The following is a 15,272-nucleotide window of genomic DNA, read 5'->3' as shown; positions in this document are numbered from 1 at the left end:
TTGAGTTAATAAAGCAAATTTGTGAAAAGTTTAATAGAGGTTATGATACACTAAAATGTTTGAAAAACTGACAAAAATGTATATTCAGTAATTATCTTCAATAACTAATTACTAGTGATTCTTATTTTTTTTTATCTTAGGCACTGTAATTTAAAATACTGTTAATGGGAGTCGGAGCAAAGGTACAGCGGATAGGGCATTTACTTCGTATGCCAACAAGCCGGTTTCGTCCCCACAGAGTGTCCCCTGAATGTGCCAGAAGTGATCCCTGAGTTCAGGAACAGGAGTAAGCCCTGAGCACAGTCTAGAGTAGCCCCGAAACCAAATAAATAAAATACTGTTAATAATAGGGTTTCACACATATAACTTACCAACACACACACAAACACACACACACACACACACACACACATACATTCTCTTTCTCAAAGTTTTCTCATTCGCCCGCCCCCCCCCCCCAAATCTTGCAGTTAATGTTTTGGGATTCCAATCAGTAAAAGACATTTAATCGGTTTTTTCAGGAATGATGCTAAAAATTTTTATGCTTTCATGATATTATTTCTAGTATTAAGAACACTGAGACTTGCCTGTGAGCTTGCAATAATCCTATAAAACAATTTTGGTGGTTCCAGAGAGAAAATAGAGAGGTCAAGGTGCTTCCCTCACCTGACAGACTCACGTTTTATTCTCGACTCAGAAGATGGTCCCCCATGAGCCACCAGGAGTGACCCTAAGCTCAGAGTCAGGAGTAGCACCAGAGCACTGCTAATTATGGCCCAAAGCAACACTCCTCCCCAATTTTTTTTAAATAAAACTATTTTGATTGAAGAATGAATTGTATCTGAACATATCTTCAGAAAAAGTTTTAGGTATTGTCTGTAAATAAAATTGCTGCTACGTAGGAGCTATTGCCACTATTGGATGCCCATAAATTGTATTTGCTTTTCTAAATAGTATGATTTTTTTAACATAACGAGTGTTCTTTTTGTTGTTGTTGTCCTTTTTTAAAAAACATTTTTATTGAATCACTGTGAGATCGACCCTTACAAAGCTGTTCGTGATTGGATTTCAGCCATACAGTATGCCAACACCCAGCCCTCCACCAGTGTACATGTCCCAGCACCAGGTCCCCAGGTTCCCTCCCATCACCCCCAACCCACCTCTCTGCCAGGTGCTTGCACTTTCTCCCTCCTTGCCCCCCTCTCCCTCTCCCCCTTCCCCCTTTTCTGTCTTTCCCTCCTTTCTCCCCCCCCACATCCAGTCCATCATGATCATTCCCAGCTATTATTGTCATACTCATAACCAGTGTTCTTTTTTTTTTAATTTTTATTAGTGAAACACCATGAGGTACAGTTGTAGATTTACAATTTTTTTGTGCTTGGGTTTCGATTATACAATGATCAAATACCCATCCCTCCACCAGTGCCCATTTTCCACCACCATGGATAATGTCCCTCCCACCCCCATTCCCCCCATCCCCCCCTGCCTCTGTGACAGGGCAATCCCTTTTGTTCTCTCTCTCCTTTTGGGTGTTGTGGTCTGCAAAAGAGGCATTGAGTGGCAAACATGTTCAGTCCATAGTCTACTTTCAACATGCATCTCCCCTCCTGGGAGGATCCTCCAAACACCCTTTATTTGGTGCTCCCTTCTCTATCTGAGCTGCCCTTTCCTCTAGAATGCTCGACTGGCCACTAAGCTATGGAGTAATCCTCCTGGTGCTGATCTCAGCTATTCTTGGGTATTAATCTCATATTTTGTTACTTTATATCCCCCAGATGAATGCAGTCTTTCTATGTCTATCCCTCTCTTTCTGACTCATTTCACTTAGTATGATACTTTCCATGTTGTACCACTTGTATGTAAATTTCATGACTTCATCTTTTCTAACAGCTACATAGCACTCCATTGTGTAGCTGTACCAAAGTTTCTTTAACCAGTCATCTGTTCTTGGGCACTCAGGTTTCTTCCAGTTTCTGGCTATTGTAAAGAGTGCTGCAATGAACAAACAAGTGCAGATGTCACTTCGACTACATTTTTGCCTCTCTGGGATATATTTCCAGGAGCGGTATTGCTGGGTCAAATGGGAGCTCAATTTCTAATTTTTTGAGAATCGTCCATACTGTTTTCCAAAAGGGCTGAACCAGTCGGCATTCCCACCAACAGTGAAAGAGTGTCCCTTTCTTGCCGTATCCGCGCCAGCATTGGTTGCTTTTGTTCTTTTGAATGTGGGCCAGTCTCTGAGGTGTGAGATAGTATCTCATTGTGGTTTTGATCCGCATCTCCCTGATGATTAATGATGTAGAGCATTTTCTCATGTGCTTTTTTGCCATTCGGATTTCTTCTTTGAGAAAGTTTCTGTTCATTTCATTGCCCCATTTTTTGATGCGGTTGGCTGTTTTCTTCTTGTGGAGTTCAACCAGTACTTTATATATCCTTGATATCAACCCCTTGTTAGATGTGTATTCAGCGAATATCTTTTCCCATTCTGTAGACTGTCTTTGTATTTTGGTCACTGTTTCTTTGGAGGTGCAGAAGCTTCTTAGTTTAAGATAGTCCCATTTATCTATCTCTGTTTTCACTTGCTCCGCCAGTGGCGTGGCATTAGCTTCAATGTCATGGAGGGTTTTGCCAACTTTGTCTTCAATGTACCTTATGTTTTCTGGTCTGATGTTGAGGTTTTTAATCCATTTTGATCTTACTTTTGTACATGGTGTTAGGCAGAGTTCTGAGCCCATTTTTTTGCAGGTAGCCATCCAGTGATGCCAGCACAATTTGTTAAAGAGGCTTTCCTTACTCCACTTCACATTACTTGCACCTTTATCAAAGATTAGATGATCATATGATTGAGGGGAGATGTCAGTGTATTCAACCCTGTTCCATTGGTCTGCAGTTCTGCCTTTGTTCCAGTACCATGCTGTTTTAATTATTACTGCTTTGTAGTACAATTTGAAGTTCAGGGGGTTGATTCCTCCCATTTTCTTTTTCCCAAAAATCGCTTTAGCTATTCGTGGGGGCTTATTGTTCCATATAAATTTCAGGAGTGTTTGCTCCATTTCTTTGAAGAATGTCATGGGTATACTTATAGGGATTGCATTGAATTTATACAATGCTTTCGGTAGTATTGCCATTTTGACAATGTTAAGTCTCCCGACCCATGAGCAGGGGATATTTTTCCATTTCCTCATATCCTCTTTTACTTACTGAAGTAGCATTTTGTAGTTTTCTTTGTACAGGTCCTTTACATCCTTAATTAAGCTGATTCCTAGGTACTTGATTTTCTGGGGCACAATTGTGAACGGGATTGTTTTTTTCATGTAGCTTTCTTCTCTCTCACTGTTTGCCATGGACTTTTGGGTATTGATTTTATAGCCTGCAACTTTACTATACAAGTCTATTGTTTCTAGGAGATTTTTAGTGGAGGTTATTGGGTTCTCTAAGTATAGTATCATATCATCTGCGAATAGTGAGAGCTTGATTTCTTCCTTTCCTACCTGAATACCCTTAATATCTTTTTCTTGTCTAATCGCTATTGCAAGTACTTCCAGTACTATATTGAACAGCAGTGGAGAGAGTGGGCATCCTTGTCTCGTCCCTGATCTTAGAGGGAATGCTCTCAGTTTTTCCCCATTGAGGATGATGCTTGCTGTAGGCTTGTGGTAGATGGCTTTAACTATGTTGAGGAAAGTCCCCTCTATAGCCGTTTTGGCTAGGGTTTTCATCATAAAGGGGTGCTGGATCTTGTCAAATGCTTTCTCTGCATCTATTGATATAATCATATGCTTTTTATCTTTTCTTTTGTTGACATGATGGATTATGTTGATTGATTTCCGAACGTTAAACCATCCTTGCATCCCTGGGATGAATCCTACTTGGTCATGGTGTATGATCTTTTTGATGAGTAATTGGATTCTATTTGCTAGTAGTTTTTTGAGGATCTTTGCATCTGTGTTCATTGGGGATATCGGCCGGTAATTCTCTTTCTTTGTGGCATCTCTGTCTGCTTTTGCTATCAGTGTGATATTTGCTTCGTAGAAACTGTTCGGAAGTGTTTTTGATATTTCAATTTCGTGGAAAAGCTTAAAGAGGATTGGGAGTAAGTCCTCTTTAGAGATTTGGAAGAATTCACTAGTGAATCCATCCGGGCCAGGACTTTTGTGCTTGGGGAAACTTTTTATTACCATTTCAATTTCCTTGATGGTGATAGGTCTGTTCAGGTATTCCAGGTCTTCTTGGCTCAGCTTTGGGAGTCTGTAGGAGTCTAGGAATTTATCCATTTCCTCGAGGTTTTGATGTTCCGTGGCATAAAGCTTCTCAAAGTACTCCCTGAGGTTCCTTTGAATTTCTGTAGTTTCTGTCGTAATGACCTTCTTTTCATTTCTGATTCGGTTTATTAGGGTTTTCTCTCTCCCTTTCTTTGTGAGTTTTGCTAGAGGTTTATCGATCCTGTTAATTTTCTCAAAGAACCAGCTCTTGGTTTCATTGATCTTTCGGATTGTTTTTTGGGTTTCCATCTCGTTAATCTCTGCTCTGAGTTTTATTATTTCCTTTCTCCTGTTCGGGTTGTGCTCCTTTTGTTGGTCCTTCTCCAAGCTCTAAAACTGTGAGGTTAGGTTATTTATGTGGGCTCGCTCCTCCTTCCTGAGGAATGCTTGTAGAGCTATAAACTTTCCTCTTAACACAGCTTTTGCTGTGTCCCATAAGTTTTGGTAACTCGTGTCCTCATTTTCATTCGTTTCTAGGAATCTTTTGGTTTCCTCTTAGATTTCCTTTCTAAGCCACTCGTCGTTCAATAGTGCACTGTTTAATTTCCAGGTGTTTGATTTAGTTTTCTGTTTTTGTGTGTGATTTACTTCTAATTTCAGCGCATTAGGGTCTGAGAAGATTGTTGATACAATCTCTATCTTCTTAATTTTATGGAGGTATGTTTTGTGACTCAGCATGTGGTCTATCTTGGAGAATGTTCAATGCACGCTTGAGAAGAATTCGTATTCAGCTTTTTGAGGATGAAGTGTCCTGTATATATCTACTAAGTCCCTTTCTTCCATTGTTTCCCTCAGATGAAGTATGTCCTTGCTAAGCTTGAGTCTGGTTGATCTACCAAGAGGTGACAAAGCGGTGTTGAAGTCTCCCACTAGTATTGTGTTGCTATTGATGACTTTTTCCAAATCTATGAGTAGTTGTTTTAAGTACTTTGCTGGTCTCTCATTAGGTGCATATACATTTATTATTGTAAGTTCTTCCTGTTGTACAGATCCTTTGATTAAAAAGAAATGGCCTTCACTGTCTCTTAGGACCTTCTTCACTCTGAAATCGATGTGATCTGATATTAGGATGGCTACCCCAGCTTTTTTATGGGAGCTGTTTGCCTGTAGGATTGTTTTCCAGCCTTTGACTCTGAGTCTGTGTTTGCTTTGACTATTGATATGTGTTTCTTGCAGGCAGCAGAATGTTGGGTTCAATTTTCTAATCATCCTGCCACTCATGTCTTTTAGTTGGTGCATTTAGCCCATTGACATTGAGAGAGATTATTGTTATGGGATTTTGTCCCATTGTTCTGTTGAAATTTGGTGTATTTGAGGGGCCTGTCTTGCCTTAAAGTAGCAAGTAGCCCATTTAGTTGTTCTTGTAACCATGGTTTTGAGTCTATGAAGTTCCTGAGCTGTTGTCTGTGAAACTGTGTGTTGTTCCTTCTATTATAAATGAGAGTCTCGCTGGGTAAAGTATTTTTGGAGAGGCATTTATTTCATTGAGTTTTTTCACTATGTCCCACCACTGTTTTCGGGCCATGAGGGTTTCATCAGAAAAATCAGCTGTGAATTTTAAGGATGCTCCTTTGTAAGAGATTTCTTTCTTCGATCTTGCTGCTTTCAGAATTTTGTCCCTGTCTAAGGTTTTGGTCATTTTGATCAGGATGTGTCTTGGGGTATTTTTATTCGGATTTCTTCTAGCTGGTACCCTTCGGGCCTCCTGAATGTGGTCACAAGTTTTCTTCAGCTCTGGAAATGTTGTAGCAATGATGTCTTTGACAGTTTCTTCTTCATCAAGGTTTTCTTCCTGTCCCTCTGGGACTCCAATAATTCTTATGTTACCCCTCTTGGCTTCATCACGATCTTCTCTTGCCATCTGTTCCCGAATTGTGAGTCTCTTTTCCATTTTCTGCTCTTTTCTGGAGAGTCTCTGAACTTCATCTTCGAGCTCACTGATTCTGTTCTCAGCAGCTCTTACTCTGCTGCTGAGGCCTTCCACTGAGTTTTTCAATTTGCCTACCAGGTTTTTCAGGTCTGACATTTCCGATTGCATTTTCCTCATTTCTGCCTTCAAATCATCTTGCCTTTTATTGGCATTGCTTTCCTTTGTTTCTTTTAGTTCCCTAAGCATCCTAAGTAGCTCCTTTCTGAATTCCTTGTCAGAGAGGTTGTCTAACACTACAGTACTGTTGGTGTCTTCTGGGCTAGCCTCTTCAATAAGAAAGTTTGGTGGGCTTTTGCATTGCTTTACCATTGTGACCAGTGTGGTTTAGTCCTTCACGTTCATTATTACTATTCTGCTTGATATGCAGTGTGAGTTGAGATAGGCTTATGAGTTATTGGCTACTGTGTTTCTAGTGGCTGAACTAACCTAGAGAAGGCTCCATCTAAGAGGGTAGCTTATGGTTCCTATGGCATATGTAGTGGGAGAATATTTCGCGGCCACTAATGCGGCTGCGGCTCCGGAAAGGGTCTCTGGCACTGGGCGCCGGGTTGTACCTGGTTGAATGAGGAGAGAGTACCCGGAGACGTTCAGCTTTGTTGCCGAGAGCTGGGCCTCAGTTCCCGTCCTGCGCAGATCAAGGGAGAAAACCGACTGTTCTAGGGGATCGAGCTAGCGTAGATCAAGGGAGAAAACCGGCTGTTCTAGGGGATCGAGCTAGCTGCGCATGCCCAGAGAGAGTCCCAAGCCCTGGGGGCAGGCTGTAACTGGTTGAATGAGTATAACCAGTGTTCTTAAAGGCAAATTTACCTGAGTGTGAGGATAAGAGTATCATGAGTATTTTAGCAAAGTTCTCCTTTAGAAAGAAATAAAACCTAGAAGAAATGAGCAACTATATCTTTCTGCTTCTATAACTAAAACAATATTCAAATTTATGGGTGAATTTAATTGTATACACTGTAAATAAACTTTAATTTTATATACTATTCTCAAATTTTTACTTAATGCCCCACACGGCAAAACCTGGCAAGCTACCCATGACTTATTTGATATGTCAAACACAGTAACAGCAAGTCTCACAATGTTACTGGCCCGCTTGAGCAAATCGATGAACAACAGGAGGACAGTGACAGTGACAGTGACTTAATTCCCAACCTTCCGGGTTGTAAACATCTACAGTCAGACCCAATATTTAGGAAAATAGAAAATACGCTCCCTCAAAAAATGCTGTAGAAAATATTAAATTTTAATAATAAAATATTCAGTAATATTCACATTGCTGTATTTATGAAACTATAATAATAGTTATAGCACAGCGGTAGGGCATTTGCCTTGCACGTAGCCAACATGGCCGACCCGAATTCGATTCCTCCGCCCCTCTTGGAGAGCCCGGCAAGCTACCAAGAGTATCTCGCCCGCACGGCAGAGCCTGGCAAGCTCCCCATGACGTATTCGATATGCCAAACACAGTAACAACAAAGTCTCCAATGAAGACGTTACTGGGCCCGCTCGAGCAAATCGATGATCAATGGGAGGGCCTGCCTCAAGCAATAATAGTGATGGTTCTTAAATTTTCCACTATTTGTTAAGACCCTTAATCTTTCTCATGTTCCTACTGAAATATAGTTTTGTTTTCTACTCTCAGAAGAGGTGTTGGGGATATAGTACTTACTACTTTAGGCTGATTCTACTCCATAAAAAGGCTAAAAAATTAAGGCAAAGCCTTCATTTGCATAGTATCAACTAGCAGTAAATTCTTACATATGTGAGAAAATAATCTGCTTTGCAAGTCAGATGCTTACATTAAAAACTACCTTAAATAGAGCCCAAGAGATAGTAAAGGGGTTGAGGCACTTGCCTGGCACACAGTCAGCACCAGTTAAATTCCAGGGACTGCATGTGGTTCCCCCACCCCGAGCTCTGCCAGGATTGATCGCTAAGCACAGAGCCAGGTGTGACCCAAAAATCAAAATCAAAAACAAAAATTACAGCAGTCTAAAATAGAAGATGCTTAAAGGCAAATGACTAATGCTGACAATTTTTGTAATTTAGAATAAACACAATTTAGAAGTCTGTGGGAAAAGGGTTGAATTATGAGAGAGAAAAAAAGGTGAAATAACCAAGAGGGGAAATGGAAATAAAGAGAGGAGGAGAGTAAGGCATTGCAGCTAAAAAACATACACTCCTGAATTAAAGTAGAAATACCGGGCAGACTGAGGAACCCTTGTTAGAACAGATGGTTTGTAAGAGGCCATGGATTTCTGTTATGTTAGATGTTCCCTCCTTACGGGGGTCACAAGAGGGTGAGGAGGCCTGCAGTTGAATTCTGGAAGCCTGGAAGTCCTACCAGTAGGTTAAGAAGATTGGTCTGACAGTGCAGCCAGAAACATGTGTTGGGGAACTATTCCGAGAGGAAATCAAGCTGGCATCAACCTCACTGAACATTCTCATTGGCTGCTGATCTCTCTGAGTGAAAGCGTAGTATAAATGTGTGGCTTCTCACCGAGGATTAACCAACAGAACTGGGTTCCAGTCTTTAGATGGGTAACATTGCAGGGGAAGGAGAAGTCCAAAATCCATAAGTGAAAGAAATGAAGAGTCTCATGATGGATTAAATTCAGAGCTGGAACACAGTGGATAGGGCGTTTGCCTTGCATGCAGTCAACCCAGGTTCAATTCCCAGCATCACATATAGTCCCCTGAGCACCGCCAGGAGTAATTCCTGAGTGCAAAGCCAGGAGAAACCCCTGACCATCATCGGTTGTGACCCAAAAAGCTAAAAAAAAAGAGAGAAAAAATTAAATTAATAAATTCAGAGGTACTAGCCCAATGGCAATAGAAACAGAGCAGAACTGGTCTTCAGTAGGAAGCTTGCCTCTGGGGCAAGGTTGGAGGTGATTAGTTAGGGTAGGAATCACTAGGACAATTGGGGCGGGGGGAAAGTGCCTGTCTCAGAGTCAGGCTGGGGGGCAGGAGGGAAACTGAGGACATTGGTGGAGGGTAAAAGGCACTGGTGAAGGGAGTGGTGTTGGAACAATACATACCTGAAGCTCAATCATAAATATCTTTGTCGCTTTGTAATTTGCGATTCAATTGTTTTCAAAGAAAAAAATAAATCAAGAGGTACCATGTAGCTGTTAGAAAAGATGAAGTCATGAAATTTACATACAAGTGGTATTACATGGAAAGTGTCGTGTTAAGCAAAATGAGTCAGAAAGAGCGGGATAGACACAGAAAGATTGCATTCATCTGGGGAAAATAAAGAAACAAAATGGGAGACTAACACACAGGAGTGGCTGAGATGAGTACCAGGAATTTTGTTCCATGACTTGGAGGCCAGCCACACGTGCTAGGGGAAAAGGAAGCTCAGATAGAGAAGGGAGCACCAAATAAAGGGTGTTGGGAGGATCCTCCCAGGGTGGGAGAAGCATGCTGAAAGTAGACTATAGACCAAACATGATTGCCACTCAATGCCTCTCTTGCAAAACACAGGACCCAAAAGAAGAGAGAGAGAACAAGGGGGAGTGCCCTGCCTCAGAGGCAGGGTGGGATGGAAGGGTTGGGGGGGTGGGAGGGATGCTGGGACCCGTGGCGGTGGAAGATGAGTGCTGGTGGAGGGACGGGTACTTGATCATTGTATAACTGAAGCCTAAGCACAAAAATTTGTAAGTCTATAACTGTACCTCATGGTGTTTCACTAATAAAAATTTTTTTAAAAAAAGAGGTACTATATTGAGAATATGAAAGAAAATACTTTGATTATATCCATATTCTAAAGGAACATACATCAATTTAAATGAGTGGTTGGAAAATGTAAACTGTACATTTGCTGGCTGATTACAGGATTACACCTTGTGTCAGCAGCGAGAATGACTACACAGTAGACATTCTGTTCTTACTTACACATCTTTTTTTGTTTGGTTGTTTGGCTTGGGGCCACACCTAGTAGTGCTCGGGATCACTCCTCATTGGGCTTAAGGGACATTATGGGATCCAGGAATGGACCCACATCGGAAGCATGCAAGGCAAGCATCCTAAACACTGTACTATCTCTCTGGGCCCTATACGTCATTTCTTATGGTTATTAGTTGTTTTATTAGAAGTCACATTAGAAGCTATCACATTTCTCTGAGATTATGAGGGACTCTTGCATTAATCTGAGAAGTCCTCAATGTTATAGCCCATCCAAAAAGTCGATGTCTAGATTTTAGGGACTGGCTTTGATGAAGTAGTACTCATGGAATGGGATTGTTTAGGAAGCGGTGGTTGTTAATGATATGGCTTCCAGTTTGTAAGGATTAAATCCTTAGCAGACTTGGTATTCCTCTGACTTGGTGATAACAGCCACAGATCAAGGGTTCAGCTGATAAGATAGTTACCAGGGATTTACTACCATCCCCCACTCAAAAAAATGAGTGAAAGAACTTAGTGAATTAAAAAATATAAAATTATAATAAACTACTTTGGACAAACTGGCAGGCTACCGAATGTAACCTGCCCACATGGCAGAGCATGGCAAACTCCCCGTGGCGCACCCAATTTTCCAAATACCAGTAACAATGATGGGTCTCATTCTCCTAACTCTGAAAGAGCCTTGAATATGGCACTTTTTTAAAAATCTCAGGGCTAGGACAAAGGAGACGTTACTGGGGCCTGCTCGAGGCAATCGATGAATAACAGGATGGTCGTGATCGTGGTCATGAAAATAAAAATACAAAGTCACAGAAAGAATAAGAAATATATATATACTTGGCTTCAATATAAAAACATCTTATTTAGTATAAATGCAAATATCTATTTAATGTAAAGGCTCATAAGTATAAAGGCTGTGGACTGAAGTACAGTTTCCCTTAAATTCATATATTGAATCCTTAACCTCAGGTACCTCAGAATGTGACTACTTGGAGATAAGGGCTTTATTAAGTAAAAGTAAGTTCTTTGGAGTGGGCTTTGGCCATTACAATCAGTGTCCTAATAGTAAAGAAGGAAGATATTTGGACACTTGGACCAGGGGAATAACCCTTCAGGACAAAGAGAGAAGGAAACTAGTTTCAGTCCAAAACAAAGGACTCAGAAGAAACCAAACTTGCCAACATCTTCATCTGGAACTTCTAGCCTTTGGGGAATCTTTGGGGAAAAATCAGTATTTTTAAGCCATCTGGTCTGTGGTATTATGTTATGACAGCCTTGTAAACAGAATAGTATAGATTTCTGCAAACTTTGTTAATAAATGGTTTGTTTTGAGGCCACACCTGGCAATGCTCAGGGGTTACTCTTGGCTCTGCACTTTGCACTCAGGAATCACTCCTGGGTGTCTCCGGGGACCAAATGGGATGCCAGGAAATGAACCCAGGTCAGCACAAGACAAGCACCTTACCTACTGTTCTATCTCTGAGACTCCAAATTTTGTGAACAAATTGAAAAGAGAAAATAACCTAGTGAAATACTGCTTAGCATATGAAATATACAAAAGATTGCAACATTCCAGGGTATGTGGGAATTATCCTAGCCTTCCAGCTTTTCTGTAAAACTAAACTCTTCGAAAATAAAGACCAATTTTTAAAACTGGATTTAGGGGGCTGGAGCAATAGCACAGCAGGAAGGGCGTTTGCCTTGCACACAGCCAACCCGAGTTCAATTCCCAGCATCCCGTATGGTTCCCCAAGCCACACCAGGAGTAATTCCTGAGTGCATGAGCCTGGAGTTACCTCTGTGCATTTCTTTTGGTGTGACCCAAAAAGAAAAAAAAAAACTGAGTTTAGGGGCCGGAGAGATAGTATAGTGGATAAGGCTCTTGCCTTGCATATGCCAACCTAGGTTTGATTCCTGGCATCCCATATTGTCCTCTGAGCACTACCAGGAGTGACTCCCAAGTGCAGAGCCAGGAGTAGCCCCTAAGCATCACCAGTTGTGGCCAAAATTCCAAAGGGGAAAAAAAAGCAATGTAAATTGTTCCAAAGTAGACAAAAGGATATCATGTACTATGTGTACAAAAGGACTGGCAGTACTTACAATTTTCACATATACTAGTGTTCAGATGTATTTTAAAAATATCTGTAAGAATTTTTTTCTATTTAGGTAGCAGAACTTTTCGTGTTTTTAATGATGATATTTATGATTGGCAGTGTGTTGCAATTTAAAATAGAGCTACCACACTGGAAGGCATTTTAATCGGTAAAAATGTGTATGATTTCTGAAACAGCAGCAGCACTAGCACCAGGAAATTAAGACCAAAATACACAGAAAGGTTTTTCATGATATTACATGCAATAGTGAAAACCAGCAAATTAGCCAAAAATAAGTTCTTCAGATAAACTATGAGAATCTCAATGTAGAATATAATAATGCATTAAGATAAATACCATGGAAATTTATGTGAGAACAAAAATTCCATGCTGTGCTTTGTGAAAATATCAATTATATACCATGTCTATTCTTATGTTTAGTGTATGTCTGCATACATCTTGGATGTAGGCTTTGATAAAATAATCTCAACTATATGGGGCTGGAGAGATAATACTGTGGGAAGGGTGCTTGCCTTGTACATGGCCAACCCAGTTTCGATTCCTGACATCCCTTATGGTCCCCCGAACACCGCCAGGAGTAATTCCTGAGTGCAGAGCCAGGAGTAACCCCTGAGCATTGCCACTGTGACCCAAAAAGCAGAAACTTCTGTAGTTTGAGCGGCAGGGATTCCCAAGGAGTATATGTATCAACCCAGGGGCCTCTCCCAGTGATTTTTGGTAAACTGGGCCAGCAGTTCAATTCTAGGACCTAAGGATGTGGCGCCACTGAGGCCCTGTAGTGCCAGTCTGGCTCCAGGGCCTCACCCTGCCATCTTCAGAGGACCATGTGGTGCTGGGGTAGACTAGCATCTAAAGCAAGCAGGGCATATACCTTGACTCTTACATGATCTCTCTGATGCCAGGAAAAAGTGGCAGTGTTATTAATGTTTTTTTCTGTTAAGCTGTATCTGAAATATTGGAATCATCTTTTTGCAGAAAATATGTGCTTAGCTTTTCAGAGCAAATTTACTGTCATGTTTTTCATGTACTTTCTACTTTTTTGTTAGGCAAAAATGTCATGAACTATTTAAAAGCATTGCTGTGTTTGACTAGTCTTCTCATTGTTTTTTGCTTTTAGGTTGGTGTTTGGAATGCTTTATCCTGCATATTATTCATACAAAGCTGTAAAAACAAAAAATGTGAAAGAATACGTAAGTAGTTTTATGAATAATTCTAGTGTCTTGGATCAAAATTAAAAAACTTATTTTAAGATCAGTTGGAATGATTTGGGGGATTAAAATGTGAAGTAATGAAATTACTCGTCAGTTTACAAAGAGAATACTAAATTTGAGTTAAGTTTTAAAGTGGTATTTTAAAACTTGGTCACTGTCAATTGGTTCCCAAAAGAGTAATAAGGTATTTCTTACCCACTTAGTAAATTGCAGTATAATAAAAGATAATGAAATTGTCTTTTTGACTTATAAGCTTATAGGCAAACTAGGACTATGGCTTCTTCCTAGCCCCAGAACCTTTACCTCTTTCTTAGATGTTCTGTGGTTTTCTCTTTGATTTAGATATCACTGTCCACAATTGCAACATCTTTTCTTCTTAACTGACTACACTTGTATAGCAATTTCCTCATGAGTCCTCACTGCCTCTTCCATCTTCTTTTTCCCTTACATTCACTGATTTTTTGTTTTTATTTTTGTTTTTATTTTTAACTAATTTCTTTCAGTTCTCCTGAATTCCCAAATTTATTCAAAGTACTTAGTCATAAATAGCCATGCTCATCTGTAAATTTGAGCATAATTTACTCTATTGATAGAGTGAAATTTCGGAAATTTGCAAAAGCATATTGATAGTCAGCCATGAAAGAAGTGAGTAATAACTACACATCACTGTCACTCTTTTAACGAAAGTAATATTCATATATCATAAAAATGATTCCATTTCATAGTGGAAAATCCAACGCCATAGGGCACTTGCATTGCACATAGCAAACCCCGGTTCAATCACTGGCATCCCACATGGTTCCCCCAAGCCTGCCAGGAGTGGTCCCTGAGCACAGAGCTACGAGTATGCCCCAATCATCACTGAGTATGGCCCAAAAACAACCAAACAAAAAACTTTAAACCAAAATCCATTAAAATGATTGATCTTCATATTCCCCGACCTCACCTCACTCCTTGCTTACCAATCTGTTTTCAAATTGTATAAATTTACCTTTTTGAATATTTTATATAAATGGAATATATATGTTATATATAAATATATATTTATTATATATATATAAACTATCGGAAAATAGTTCAACATTCTTGTTCAAACTGCTAGGGAAAAAAACTATGAAATTTCATGTCTTGATTAATAAAAATGTTTCCCTATATTTGTGTGTATTTGCACGCTTACTTTCAGAGAATCATTACTGACAAAATAGGATTTCTCTTTCTATAATTCTGCTGTAGTACTGACTCAAAAAATTCAACATCTTTGAGAACAACAATAATGAGTGAAACTGAAAAACGAAGGTGTCTGGAGGTGGCTTGGTAATTACATGGCAATCAATTCTGCTTCACAAAGTGAGAAGTGAAAGAAGAATCACCAGCCCTGAAACAAAAAGCCCAAGGCAAGGCCAGAGCCCTAGCACGGGAGCTCGTACTTGGAGCTGCGTGTTTCCCCAAGCCCCTCCAGGAGTAGCGGGGAGTAAGTCTTGAGTCTCACTCCCAAAAGAACATATAAAATAAGGCAAGGATATGTTTTTGCTACAGAAACATCATACCATTCTGAAGAGTCCTAGAAAACAAAATTTCTGCCAATGAAGGCTTCTAGAGAGACTAAACTAGCATCTTGCCTGCTGTCACAAATTACCCCACTAGCTTAGAACAACACAAATTGATTCTCCTACACCCCTAGAAGGCAGAAATCGGAAGTGAATCTGTAGGGCTTTGTTCCTCTGGAGCTGGAGGGAAAAATCTGCTTCCTTACCTTACCTTACTGGAGGCGATGGCTGCGCACGTACCTAACCCATGACTCTTCCTCCTCTGCAAAACCAGCAACCTAATGCTTGGCCTTTTGATA

The 15,272-nt window shown here is 40.3% G+C and overlaps 1 protein-coding gene across 1 annotated transcript in view; it reads left to right on the top strand.

The window, feature by feature from the left end:
- REEP3 (receptor accessory protein 3) overlaps window positions 1-15,272 on the top strand; it is a 124,880-nt gene that overhangs the window by 47,035 nt on the left and 62,573 nt on the right. The window contains exon 2 of the mRNA XM_056107954.1: window positions 13,333-13,405. Coding sequence (XP_055963929.1) covers window positions 13,333-13,405 — 73 coding nt within the window. The remainder of the gene's footprint in view (window positions 1-13,332; window positions 13,406-15,272) is intronic.

The sequence above is a fragment of the Sorex fumeus genome, unplaced genomic scaffold (genome assembly GCF_029834395.1).
Source record: "Sorex fumeus unplaced genomic scaffold, SorFum_2.1 ptg000183l, whole genome shotgun sequence".
Classification (NCBI taxonomy): Eukaryota; Metazoa; Chordata; class Mammalia; order Eulipotyphla; family Soricidae; genus Sorex; species Sorex fumeus.
This window is presented reverse-complemented; position numbering and strand designations above follow the sequence as displayed.